The sequence below is a fragment of the Rutidosis leptorrhynchoides genome, chromosome 3, assembly GCF_046630445.1.
Source record: "Rutidosis leptorrhynchoides isolate AG116_Rl617_1_P2 chromosome 3, CSIRO_AGI_Rlap_v1, whole genome shotgun sequence".
Classification (NCBI taxonomy): domain Eukaryota; kingdom Viridiplantae; phylum Streptophyta; class Magnoliopsida; order Asterales; family Asteraceae; genus Rutidosis; species Rutidosis leptorrhynchoides.
In genome coordinates this window covers 64,443,337-64,458,342 of record NC_092335.1, presented here as the reverse complement: position 1 = coordinate 64,458,342, position 15,006 = coordinate 64,443,337, and the positions used below count along the sequence as shown (strand labels likewise).

At 33.0% G+C, this 15,006-nt stretch overlaps 1 protein-coding gene across 1 annotated transcript; it reads right to left on the bottom strand.

Moving 5' to 3' along the window:
- Positions 1 to 7,587: 7,587 nt before the first annotated feature.
- LOC139896220 (uncharacterized) lies at positions 7,588 to 10,640 on the bottom strand. Its single transcript, XM_071878814.1, has 5 exons — positions 10,527 to 10,640; positions 9,216 to 9,469; positions 8,923 to 9,134; positions 8,545 to 8,812; positions 7,588 to 7,954 (listed from the first exon to the last, which is right to left on the bottom strand). Exons 2-5 carry the CDS (start codon positions 9,465 to 9,467, stop codon positions 7,664 to 7,666), a joined length of 1,023 nt encoding a protein of 340 aa, XP_071734915.1. The 5' UTR covers positions 9,468 to 9,469; positions 10,527 to 10,640; the 3' UTR covers positions 7,588 to 7,663.
- Positions 10,641 to 15,006: the final 4,366 nt, after the last annotated feature.

The following is a 15,006-nucleotide window of genomic DNA, read 5'->3' as shown; positions in this document are numbered from 1 at the left end:
CTAATATTTAAAATAAAAGGGGTAAAAAATATTTTTATCGAGCTCATACTCTCTTTAATCAATATGCGGACCAACTTTTATTTAAACCCTCATAGATATATATATAGGTCTATATTAAAATCAACAAAACGTCAATCGGGAGTTGCAGATGTTTACAATTTAGATTCGAAATCATTTTTTTTTATTCAATATACCCTTTATATATTTAAAAACATTTTTAAATAACAAATTTTACTACATAATTAAATATATTAATTAAATATTTTAAACAGTTAAAATTTAATATATCAATATATATACAAGTAACATATATATATATATATATATATATATATATATATATATATATATATATATATATATATATATACACATATCTATTTACAATTTATTATTCGTGAATCGTCAAAACTGGCCGAGGTTAAATGAATGAAATAAAACAGTTCAAAATTTTTGAGACTCATCCTAACAGATTGCCTTATCTTGTCAAAATATTAAATCGTATTGAGAGTTTGGTTTAAAATTAGTCGGAATTTTCCGGGTCGTGACAATTAACTTTATTTGCGAACAAGTTTAGAATTAACTAAACTATGTTCTAGTGATTACAAGTTTATAACGTTGAATAAGACAGCTTTTTATGTATGAATCGAATGATGTTATGAACATCATTACTACCTCAAGTTCCTTGGATAAACCTACTGGAAATGAGAAAAATAGATCTAGCTTCAAAGGATCCTTGGATGGCTTGAAAGTTCTTGAAGCAGAATCATGACACGAAAACAATTTCAAGTAAGATTTTCACTCGAAATAAGATTTTTATAGTTATAGAAATTGAATTAAAGTTTGAATATGATTATTACCTTGTATTAGAAAGATAACCTACTGTAAGTAACAAAGGTTTCTTGATCTTGGATGATTACTTGGAATGGATTTAGAAAACTTGGAAGTAAACTTGCAATCTTGGAAGTATTCTTGATTTTATGAAACTAGAACTTTTGGAATTTATGAAGAACACTTAGAACTTGAAGATAGAACTTGAGAGAGATCAATTAGATGAAGAAAATTGAAGAATGAAAGTGTTTGTAGGTGTTTTTGGTCGTTGGTGTATGGATTAGATATAAAGGATATGTAATTTTGTTTTCATGTAAATAAGTCATGAATGATTACTCATATTTTTGTAATTTTATGAGATATTTCATGCTAGTTGCCAAATAATGGTTCCCACATGTGTTAGGTGACTCACATGGGCTGCTAAGAGCTGATCATTGGAGTGTATATACCAATAGTACATACATCTAAAAGCTGTGTATTGTACGAGTAGAAATACGGGTGCATACGAGTAGAATTGTTGATGAAACTGAACGAGGATGTAATTGTAAGCATTTTTGTTAAGTAGAAGTATTTTGATAAGTGTCTTGAAGTCTTTCAAAAGTGTATGAATACATATTAAAACACTACATGTATATACATTTTAACTGAGTCGTTAATTCATCGTTAGTCGTTACATGTAAGTGTTGTTTTGAAACCTTTAGATTAACGATCTTGTTAAATGTTGTTAACCCAATGTTTATAATGTCAAATTAGATTTTAAATTATTATATTATCATGATATTATGATGTACGAATATCTCTTAATATGATATATATATACATTAAATGTCGTTACAACGATAATCGTTACATATATGTCTCGTTTCAAAATCATTAAGTTAGTAGTCTTGTTTTTACATATGTAGTTCATTATTAATATACTTAATGATATGTTTACTTATCATAATATCATGTTAAATATATATATAACCATATATATGTCATCATATAGTTTTTACAAGTTTTAACGTTCGTGAATCACCGGTCAACTTGGGTGGTCAATTGTCTATATGAAACCTATTTCAATTAATCAAGTCTTAACAAGTTTGATTGCTTAACATGTTGGAAACACTTAATCATGTAAATAACAATTTCATTTAACATATATATAAACATGGAAAAGTTCAGGTCACTACACACATAGCCGTGTTTGTGCACATGATTGTGAGTAATAGCCGTGTTTTACTCACATTGATCAAGTGATGCCATAGCCGTTTTTGGAACACTTGGGGGTGATGCCATAGCCGTTTTTGGAACACCTCGGGGGTTAGCATACCATAGCCGTGTTTGGGCGCTAACGGTTATTATGAACATCGATGGCTTGTTTCGCGAAGTCATTCCCTTGCGAAGAATTGGTTAACCATGGTTTATACTTGTTGTTGTTTAGCATTTCATTATTATTATGATTATTATGCTAATGATGTTGCTAATTGTACGATTTGACGATACTAGCTTTTGTTATGAGATGATATGCGATTATATGCACTATATGATGTCGTGGATGCGAGTAGGTAAGTTGTATATGCATGTATATATTTATTCTACTCACTAAGCGTAAGCTTACTCCTCTCGTTGTTTACCTTTTTACAGGTATTGTGTTATGAAGCTACCTAGTTGTTAGACTAGATGAGTAGGAACACTTGGGCTTGATGGGGTAGCTATTGGATATTGGACGTGGATTGGGGATTTGGTAGATCCTCGGGATTATGCTATTGGTATAAGGTTGGGTTATTGAGTCTCAACCCGTATATTGTGATGTAAACACTTTTATTTAACGTTTGTGATGTAAAACTTGATTTGGATGTTACAAAGCGTTCGGGTGTGGATTTGAAGTGTTAAAACATGTTTTGAAATGAAAGGGGGACTGATCAGGTGTGATGGACGCCGTCCAAGCTTCTTGGACGACGTCCAGTATAACTGGGCTGGGTGAGTTTTTGTCACAGAGCTTTTTAGAACAACTGGACGCCGTCCAATATTTGGGACGCCGCCTTTGAAACTGGACGCCGTCCAGATAACTGGACGCCGTCCAAATGAACTGAACTATTAAAAGATTTTTTTAAAGGCGTGTTTTGGTAAAACGAGATTGGGTTGTTACATAACTGCTCAAACCTGGGACATAAGACTGAACCAGCTGCCATACATTTTTAGAGAAGTTGCACTCGAAAAATAAATGGTCTTGAAAATCAGTGCACTCCATACATAACGAGCATGTCTTGAAATGCTATTTAAAAACCACACCAAGTCAAACCAAGCCACAAAATTACCTTTAGGTCTAATAGCTTCGTCTAATAGCTTCATACACATTACCCACACTAATAGCTTCATATAAGTATTCATATACGTGTTTAATTATAATAGTAGAAAAATTAGAATTAGAAGGAAAAAAAAAACTTTAGGTACCAGTCACTACTCACTAGAAATCAGTGGTTTAGAAATTACTACTATGCTAATAAGAGAAACTGAATACCGGTATGCTCTAGAGCCCGTTACCACTATCCCAAACTAGATAAATGTTGCACTAACAGTATAGATAGTCGGAGATGTTTTTTTAAAAGTTTATATATTTCAACTTGGTCACAACTTTAAAATTTTCTTATCACAATCATGATGTCTTGATCACCGCACATTGTACATGTGTAAATGTACATTCTACAGTGACCGAGAAATGGGGGTGATGACCGGATCACAATCAAATCAATGCCGAATCGCTACTAGAAAATCTAAATCCTAACTTCAAATTTGACCACACACGTCGGAGGTATACAGTGTCCATAGACATGATAAAAATGCAAAGTTTTTTTTCCTTGAGAGCAATTGTTATTCTTCCTTGTGTATGTTTAAAAACTGATGAGGATCAAAGTGATCCGTTGGAAGATAAACGCTCTTCGCAACACAATTAAAACACAAACGTGCCTTAATTAATAAACATGTATCTACTGATACGTAAATATGAGTTGCAAAACAAACTCACAGCTAGCTTTTAATAAATTTAAAACAAGATAGGTAGTTCCCCTTAGCTACGTACATGTGTGAGTATATATAGGATATAAGGAACGTAATCAACAAGACTCCACTTAGCCTACAACTTTTGACTCTAACTCCTAATTGGAAACATATAATTTAAATAAAGAAACAAGATAATCTAAAAGACTACATAAATAAATAACATAACTAATTTGATAACTTTCTTTCCAGGCTATCGACTCCAAGCACGATATTGGTTCCACATCAGTCTTTCCTACCTGAAAAGAACTCGCCCTCGAGTTCCAACTCAAATCAGACGATATACCCGGGTCAAAGACAAACCAATCAATGACAACTCGGTGAACAATGCAACTCAAATAAAATGATATGCCCGGGTCAAATGTAAACACACCAATTACAAATTCATTATTGCCATTCCAAATAAGATTGAGACGACCTCTTGAAAAAGTATTATACTCTAAAACCCTTTCACTCTTCTCCCCTTCTTGAAAAAAACTCGACCTCGAGTTCTCAATGCACGGTTTATACACGAACAAATCTCCTTTTATTAATCCTCTTACTTGTGTCTTTGGAGTTATTCAAATAAATATATGATATTTTCTTGCCTCCATAATCTTTTGAAACCGCTACAATTTCACCTTTATCACGGAGACTTTCATTACTCGTGGCTACTTTACATACCGATAAATTCTCTTCTTTTAAATTAGAGCCTAACGAGTTTGAATCTTCTTCAACACTAACAACTATATCATTTTGTATCTCCTCCAAAATACTTTCTTTTTCTGGACACGAGGATATATTTTCTGGACACGAGGATATATTTTCTGCCTCAAGCTGACTCTCTTCAACTATTTTATTATTTTCTGACTCAAGTTGACTCCCTGCAACTATTTTGTCACGATTCTTCATACGATCTGATTCTGATTTCTTCAACCTCGAGATTAAACTTTTCATCGAATCAAAAAACTCTTATGTATCGAGATTCTCCTTAACAGGTTGACTCTGCTGGTAGAGTTGTGGTTGATAGTAAGGATGATAGTAGGGCAGTGGCGGATAGTATGGTTGATGGTAGGATTGTGGTTCATAGTAAATGGGACATTGGTGGTATTGAGATAATCCATATTGGTAGTATTGATGTGATTCGTTCCAAAGTCGTACATTATCAGTAGCTCTTCGGGTTTCTTCTTCAAGCCATCGCTGTTTTGCACGCTCGTTGGATTTAATAACTTTATCTAGCGTGTTCTTGAGTTCTTTGAGAGTGATAGCGAGATCGCGAATTTGATTACCCTTATCGCCGTCCATTGAAACTGACGGATGAACAGTGGGTGTGAATAGTGATTTTTTTGATGAACAGTATTTTCTGACGCGGTGAACGGTAGCGATGAACAGTACCGGATGAACAAAACCGTTGAACAGTATTTTTTTTTTTTTTTTTTTGAGATAGGATATCAAAACCCAAACGTGGGAGAGACCCAACTAACCGGAATTAAGATATGTGGGACAAACTATCAAAATCCAAACGTGGGCGAGACCCAACTAATCGAATGATGATAGGGTGGATCGATTGCTCTGAATACCAATTGATGAGGATCAAAGTGATCCGTTGGAAGACAAACGCTCTTCGCAACACAATTAAAACACAAACGTGCCTTAATTAATAAACATGTATCTACTGATACGTAAATATGAGTTGCAAAACAAACTCACAGCTAGCTTTTAATAAATTTAAAACAAGATAGGTAGTTCCCCTTAGCTACGTACATGTGTGAGTATATATAGGATATAAGGAACGTAATCAACAAGACTCCACTTAGCCTACAACTTTTGACTCTAACTCCTAATTGGAAACATATAATTTAAATAAATAAACAAGATAATCTAAAAGACTACATAAATAAATAACATAAATAATTTGATAACTTCCTTTCCAGGCTATCGACTCCAAGCACGATATTGGTTCCACATCAAAAACAATACTTTGTTAAAACTTCTTAATAATCTTTATTTATTGTTGTTGTTGTTGTTGTTATCATTATTAGTATTAGTATTATTATTATTATTATTAATTAATTATTACAATTATAATACTTGAATAATGTGTATCAATATAAGTTTAAAATTCTGCTCTAACAAAATATATAGATTTAAAATCATCATTTTTATATAATATATGAATATGAATATGATATTTCCAATTGTATTTTACTTAAATTATTATATTATATTATTACCTCTAAAGATATATCTTACCAATCCATTAGAAATTTTAATCATGACAGGGTACAAGGAGCTTGACCAAGTAAACTCTATTATTAATACAACCATCCACATGCATAAATGAACGACATAAATGAACGACAAAATATGAAGTAACTAAAAAGAAGGCATAAAACTGGAGAGATTTCAGCCCATTGATTCGATCAAATTAAAAAAATTTGCAACTTCCAAACGACTCTCATTTAATCATCATTACCTTCATCAATCAAAACAACAAACCACATTTCTCAGCTAATTTATTAACACAACAAGAAAGATAGAAACAACAACATAAACACCATGAGTCCAACACCTCGAAGAAGCGGAGGAATTTTTGAAGGGATATATAAAGTCTTTATGCGCCGTACTCCTGTTTATGTCACATTCGTCATTCTTGGCGCTCTCGTTGGTGAACGGGTACGTTTATATCCGTGCACACACCTTAATTCTATTTACTTTTGTTTAATCATCAAAGAACGTTTAAGACAAAAACGTACATATGTTTATCCATGCACACATACTGTATGTGACATACATATAGCGATTGGTTACGAAGTTTTTGTTCGTCGGGGAACGAGATCAAAGCCTTTTCATGAGATCTCATGCTGTGTGACACCAATGGATCATTCGTTTAGCGGTTTAGGTGTTGCTTGTTTTTTAGTCTGCAGATCTTATTATGTCTTATATATGCGCGTCTGCAGACGTTTTTATTTCAGAGTGTGCTTTTCTAAGTGATGTAGACATGATTAAGTTATAAGTTATTTTGCAGATATAAAAACAAACAGTTTTCATTATTTTGGCTTTAATTACTCCCTCGAGTTCGCTTTCTCATTATTGTTTTATGTTCTTTATTGTAGTAGTGCCTAATTGTGTAGTTGACTTATGGAGTTGTTTTAATATTGTGTTTCAGGCAGTTGATTATGGAGTTCATAAACTATGGGAGAAAAACAATGTTGGGGTAATGTCTAAATTTCAATGTTTTTTACATCCATTTATTTCTTGTGTTATTTTCTGTAATTGTATCAGTTGATGGCATACTGATTTACTCATCAACAAGCCATTTTTACAACAAAATAAATAACAGAAATAAAAGTTAATATGATACTGAAAAAAAAGTAAGAAATGAGGTTTGTTTCAAAAGGTCATTGCTTATAATACTTTACCTATTTTTTTCTTATACTTCGGATTACTTTCAACATATCATTGGCGTTATGCAGAAGCGATTTGAAGACATTTCAGTTTTGGGTCAGAAGCCGTCTGAGTGAATAATGGCTTGATCGGCAATTGGTATCACTCTGCGCCTTTTATGGTAACCGATCAAAGAGAGGAAAAATTATATGATTCTTTAAAATAATTACTATGTTTTACTCTAAACTTGTTATGTAATCTCAAACCTTAGATAACATTGTTGATGAGCCTGTTCTCATCAATGTTGTCAGCATTTATTGAATATTACTCATATAACAAGGTTTGAATATTACTCATATAACAAGGTTTCAATGAAAGATTGACCTTCCATTAAGAGATTACAACAATGAGAACAATACTAATGTCACTTACCTACAAGAGTCTTGAAGATTTCTTCACATAAAGTGGCATCAAAAGGTAAGAAATGGCCTTTGTTTGGAACTTCATGGTACCGAACAAATGGAAGCTTTTCAGAAAGAAATCGATTCACGTTACGTGGTATTATCTTATCTTCATAACCCTGCCATATATGAGCTGCACCATCATTATCTGGCCATGGATTACTAATATCCGTCGGATCAAACTCCCACTTCGAATAACCAGCCATTATGTCACGAAACAGCGATTCATACACACCTTGCTGACTTGCCTTTTCCTACCGAGAATTAACACAGGACTTAAAGTATCATCACATGATAAAATATAGTACTGATTACTCAATTAGTTTGGAATAAATGTGTATGTTGACTTTTGAGGTCAAAATGACTACAGATGCATTTAGACCATCTATAACACGGCGTCAGTGAGAGGGCGAGACAAAACTAACACTCGTTAACACAACTAACAGGGCGTTAGGACTGACGCTGTAAGGGCGTCAGTCAGATTTTTTAGGGAAAATTTTGAGGCGTTAGATTTTTTTTAAACCAATCAAAACTAAACACATATTTATATATATTACAGAGTATTATTTATGTTCTTACCACCAAACTTTCAATCATATTTTACAACATCACAAACTAAACCTTTCCACTTATATTTAACGCTCACCACAATTTACCTTCAAAAATTGACATTGCACATCAACGTCAAAAAACCACTTTTTCTCCAAAAAATGCAAAACCTGACTCCACGTGACAGCTTCGGGTCATAAGAAAATGATTTCAGAGCCAATTATATAGCAGTTTATGTTGACTTTTGAGATCAATATGAATGTAGTTAGTTTGACCGTTTACAGTCAAAATTTACCTGAGTTCCATCTGGGTCGGGTGGCAAACTTTTCAAGAACTCCAAATCTGGTTGGGAAAATATATCCATCTTTCCAGCCGTGATGCTTAACGACGGAAACAATTTTTGATTCATCCACCAATGAAACAGCCATGGAGCATAATATGCCACCCGAAACACCCACCGATCTTGAACAAGTAATAACTTAAAGCTTTCGTTAGCCAAATTAGCAGGTAAACACGGCCACCAGTAATGCACAAATGGTACAACAAGCGCAACTCCTGACAACCTTCAATCACAATATTCGATCTATATAAACACACTATCGTGGACACAAGATAAAAATTAGAAACGAAACAACAACATGAAAAGATTCTTATATAAATTAATCAATCATGCCTGTGTGGTATATATTTTAGACAACTCCAAACACCATACGCACCCATCGATAACCCAATGACGTAAAATTTGGGACCTATTTCCAACTTATCAGCTAGTTCTTGAACATCAAACGCTTCACTTTTAACGGTTCGTTTTGGATATGGATCGCTCTCTCCATACCCTGCCCTGTCATACGACAGAACGTATATTTGCAGGTCCTCGATAAGCTCCTGATCATTAACTGAAGCCATCTTAGACAATTTAAATACAGTTTAAACAATATTATAAATTAATTTACTAACATAAAATACCTGAGAAATAGGAAGTTTTAGGTCTTTAGAGCTATCAAAGCCATGTATTACAATGATTTTATACTTAGCATCATTTTTGGAGATACCCCATTCTCTGTAAGATAAATTTCTTCCGTCATCAAGTTTTACGCGTGGCGAAGTAATAGGAGGACCGCCCGGTGAACCACAAATCCTAAGTGGTGGTGGCTTAATTCGCATATAAACCCATCCGAGAAGGCCACCCACCACAGCAGCTGCTATCTTTACAATCATAGCTAAGTAAAAGAATACACCATTATAAAATGCCAACAACCCAATACCACTTTGATACTTCAAGTATAAATTGGAGACTTTTTTTCTCTAAACAACACTTAATTATCGGTAACCGTAGTATGTAACATAAAAAAGCACACAATAATGAACTATACAATGCTTTCACATTTATAATCTTTATACTTATTATGTTCAGTATACACTCTACATCTTAGTTTCTATAGATGTATAGCCTATAGCTCAGTTAGCGCGTATTTGTTTACTATTGAATAGTACAACGTTGGATGCCATTAAGCACGTTTGTTTCTAACATCTGAATAACATATCATGTTGAATGGTTCAACATTCATTACTAAACCATTCAGAGTTGAAACGATCTCTTAACCATTAAGCACCTAAATTTTCTATAATATCCTACTTAAATCATATCGTAAACACTTATCAAATAAATATATTAATATATTTATTCATTTAAAACGTTAATAAGGTACTTCTACCTCATTCATATTGTTGATTCATAAAGATTATCAAACAGCTTATTGTCATTGAATCATTCAGATTATGAATTATTCGGCACTTAATCATTCTGTTTTATCAAACGGACCATCTGTTTTATCAAACGGACCATTCGTCATATGTTGTACATATGCATTAGTGGTGTTGTACTTTGGTGTATCTAGTACAGTAATCATTTTGGTGTAAATAACTAAATATCACCATTCAATTAGATAAATTTTTAGATCTATACTTTCAGATGCTCAAAATTGGGACTTTTTAATCAAGGATGAAGGATAAAATTTATGAATTAATAATTGATGGCAACAAAATCAGCACGGCTAAAAAGAACGTGGAGCTCAGATAACTGGATCATATACACATCTTTCATAAAACAATATAAGTATTACAGTATATAAATAACAAATAACGAACCCCCAAACTTACTAACCCTGCAATTAAATCTGGCTATTATCACCGAACGTTATTAAATTTTATAATTTTATATTTTATAAACAAATGATAAAATAAATAAAAAATCGATTATAAATACAGGAAACATACCTTAACAAAGTTGAAGTTGAGCAGTGTTGTGATTGAAGCGAGTATGATTTCATGGAGGATGATTTACATGTGATGATAAAATGATTGACAACATGACATTAATTGACAGTGACCAGACTATTCGTGTTGTATTTAAAAGGGAATTACTATTACTATTACAAAATCACGTAGCACTATTCATCAATATCAATAGTAGGTAATCAAGAGTATTTTCGTCATTTTACCTTTTTTTTTGTCTCTAACGATAAAAGAATCAACTTTCGTAAAAGAATCAACTTACCAAAAGATATCGAAAAAAATTATTTTTATAAAAAAATCAACTACATTTTTTTTTATTCCTCAACGATAAATGAGGCAACTTTTATAAAGGAACAACCCTTCAATGCTATCAAAAGATGTCGAAAAACATTCTTTTTTACAAAATAGATCAACTAACTTTAAAAAAAAAACGCTTAAAGAAGCAATTTTCACAAAAGGAACAACCCGTCAATGTTAGATGTCGAAAAAAATTATTTTTTACAAAATAGATCAAGATTTTTTTTTTAACTCGCATTCAAAACGGAGCTCCCAGCGCGAAGCGATGGCTCTATAACTAGTTGTCTTCATTTTAAGAAAAAGTGATGGCTAACTGGCCAGGCCCATCTATTGTTTAGCTTGGCACATATCGTTTAGGCCCATTAAATTTTTATCTTACTGGACCTTACCATTTACAGTAATATTTTATTCTATTAACTGGACATGTACAGTCGTACAGACTATGTTAGTAGTCAGTCCAACTGCCCAATAGGTAACGTAATTAATTTACTAGTACATTTTTTTCTGAAACGACAAATAACAATCTCAATTAAATACAATGGCGCCCGCTCCCAGTGGATATTTCTTTTCATTGTTAAAATTTTGGGTTTTCGTCTTTGCTCCCGGTGGATTTTTTTTCCTCAAAACCAACATCTTTTGCCCCAAAACCTTTGAATTTTGCCAAAAAATCTCTAACTTTTGCCCCAAAACTTTCAAAGTTTGCCCAAAACCTTCATAATTTGCTCAAAAACTTCAATTTTTTGCCCCAAAACTTTCATATTTTGTCAAAAAAAATTGCCACGGTTTTTTTTTTTTTTTGCCCATAGTGAAAATAATCCTAGTTCCGCCACTGATTACATATAGGTCACTACGAGACTCGAACTTACAACTAGCTTTAGAAACTTAACTTAGGGGTTGGATATGGGTGATGATGGTTTTTTAGGCCACTCTCTATCGTAACTAAACTATTCATCCTCTTAACCTTCCACATCAGCGCCACATCAACACCAATATCCTATAACAACTCATAACTAAACACTCCCTATCATGGCTAAAACAATAATCCTCTTAATATACATGTAAGACCTGGATTCTGATTCTGGCAAGTCGCGCGCCGCGCCATATGTCGCTGGCAGACTCCCTTGTTATTTTAAGAGTTTTAAAAGGGCATTTTGGTCTTTTCGCATTTGAGCCAGATTTGAGGACTTAACCTCATCCACCCATTTCATTTCCTTATTTATTTTTCCTTTTCTTTTCATTTTCTCTCTAAAACTCAAACACCCCATTTGATTCTAAGGGATTTTTGGAAAGGAAGAAGCGGGTTTTGATCTTTGGCGTAGTTGACAAGTTTGTTCCCCTCGTTCTTAGCTTCAAGGTGATACTAGTGGTAAACTCTAACTCCGAATTTCGTTTTTGTGTTCATCATTCAAATTTGGGGCTTTTGATTGTATGATTCATAAATGGAACCCATATAGTTGTTAATTGAAGATTAACACCAAGATTCGGGTTTATAAGTGTTAAAGGCGGGTTTTAGGTTGGTTAATGATTTAACCATGTTTAAGGCTTGAGAATGGTGTATAATCACCAGTATTAGTGATTATTGATGATTTGGAGACCTTTAGGGTTCTTGTGGTTGACTAATTTTGACTAGAGTCAAAATTAGGGTTTATTGATGATTATGACCCGAATGTCGATTCGATGAGGTTTATAAACTTAAAATGGATTAAGTTGAAGTATAAAACCGAGTTAAACATGTTTTGGTGTCAAAACTTGAAATTGGTGAGATTTTGACTTTATGGGTCAAAATTAGGATTTATGGGCGATTTTGAGAACGATAGGTGTTTAACACTTGTGTTATGGTTTAATTGGCATATTAGGACCATTATCACTTGTGTTAGTGATTATTGGTTAGTTTGGGCACGGTTTATGCTTGAAAGTGCAATTGGGTCGAAATTGCACTAAGTGTCGAATTGAGTTGGTTTGTAAATTCATCCTAATTGTGTTGTGATATTTATGATAATGGAATAGGTACTTTCCATAGACGAGTTGCGGATTATTTGGAAGCATTCATCAAGGCGACAAGGTGAGTGTTAATATCCTATGTACATATGTATGTGTAGGATGGGTGTGGGTCGGGTGAAGTGGTTCTCGGTTATAGAGCTCACTTCACATATAGGTGGTTTTGATGGACTTCTGTATAGGTCCAATTGGCACGGTTGTGCATTTTGGTTGACCTCATTTTGGCGAGGTGTACACTTGTGTGTACGTTATCACATGTATTGTGATATGGATTTGGATAACCCCGATGTGGTGGATTTTATAATCCCGTGACCGTGGGTTTTGTTATTAGAGAAGTGAATCGCGTGTAGTTCGGATTCACGATGACGCTTGTAGTTCGGTCATCTTATTGAGGTAGTAATCTCGTGTGGTTTCGGATTACTAAGGCTCGTGTAGTTCGGCCAACCTCGATGTATACTTAAAAAGGAGACTATTGACGTATGAAACTCGAAACGATACATATAACGATTATCGTTATAACCACGTCTTACTAAATATATATGAAGCATATTAATACATTGTTATATTATATATAACATGATAATATGATAATTAAATATATCATTAAGTGTATTAACAATGAACTACATAAGTAAAAACAAGACTACTAACTTAAGGATTTCGAAACGAGACATATATGTAACGATTATCGTTGTAACGACATTTAAATGTATATATCATATTAAGATATATTAATATATCATAATATCATGATAATATAATAATTTAAAATCTCATTTGATATTATAAACTTTGGGTTAACAACATTTAACAAGATCGTTAACCTAAAGGTCTCAAAACAACACTTACATGTAACGATTAACGATGACTTAACGACTCAGTTAAAATGTATATACATGTAGTGTTTTAATATGTATTCATACACTTTTGAAAGACTTCAAGACACTTATCAAAATACTTCTACTTAACAAAAATGCTTACAATTACATCCTCGTTCAGTTTCATCAACAATTCTACTCGTATGCACCCGTATTCGTACTCGTACAATACACAGCTTTTAGATGTATGTACTATTGGTATATACACTCCAATGATCAGCTCTTAGCAGCCCATGTGAGTCACCTAACACATGTGGGAACCATCATTTGGCAACTAGCATGAAATATCTCATAAAATTACAAAAATATGAGTAATCATTCATGACTTATTTACATGAAAACAAAATTACATATCCTTTATATCTAATCCATACACCAACGACCAAAAACACCTACAAACACTTTCATTCTTCAATTTTATTCATCTAATTAATCTCTCTCAAGTTCTATCTTCAAGTTCTAAGTGTTCTTCATAAATTCCAAAAGTTCTAGTTTCATAAAATCAAGAATACTTTCAAGTTTGCTAGCTCACTTCCAATCTTGTAAGGTGATCATCCAACCTCAAGAAATCTTTGTTTCTTACAGTAGGTTATCATTCTAATACAAGGTAATAATCATATTCAAACTTTGGTTCAATTTCTATAACTATAACAATCTTATTTCAAGTGATGATCTTACTTGAACTTGTTTTTGTGTCATGATTCTGCTTCAAGAACTTCGAGCCATCCAAGGATCTGTTGAAGCTAGATCCATTTTTATCTTTTCCAGTAGGTTTATCCAAGGAACTTAAGTTAGTAATTATGTTCATAACATCATTCGATTCATACATAAAAAGCTATCATATTCGAAGTGGTAAACTAGTAATCACTAAAACATAGTTTAGTTAATTCTAAACTTGTTCGCAAATAAAGTTAATCCTTCTAACTACACTTTTAAAATCAACTATACACATGATCTATATCTATATGATATGCTAACTTAATGATTTAAAACCCGAAAACACGATAAACACCATAAAACCGGATTTACACCGTCGTAGTTACAACCGGGGGCTGTTTTGGTTTGGATAATTAAAAACTATGAAAAACTTTGATTTAAAAGCTATAATTCTGGGAAAATGATTTTTCTTATGAACATGAAACCATATCCAAAAATCATGGTTAAACTCAAAGTGAAAGTATGTTTTTCAAAACTGTCATCAAGATGTCGTTCTTTCGACGGAAATCACTACCTCTTTCAAAAACGACTTGTAACTTGTATTTCTGACTATAAACCTATACATTTTATGT

What these genes read in the sequence shown, in the direction of transcription:
- LOC139896220 (XM_071878814.1), bottom strand. Translation starts at nt 9,467, where the DNA reads ATGATTGTAAAGATAGCAGCTGCTGTGGTGGGTGGCCTTCTCGGATGG. An exon ending in CTAAAATATATACCACACAG is followed by an intron (nt 8,813 to 8,922) that starts GCATGATTGATT and finishes TTGTGATTGAAG; the next exon opens with GTTGTCAGGAGTTGCGCTTG. An exon ending in CCGACCCAGATGGAACTCAG is followed by an intron (nt 7,955 to 8,544) that starts GTAAATTTTGAC and finishes AATTCTCGGTAG; the next exon opens with GAAAAGGCAAGTCAGCAAGG.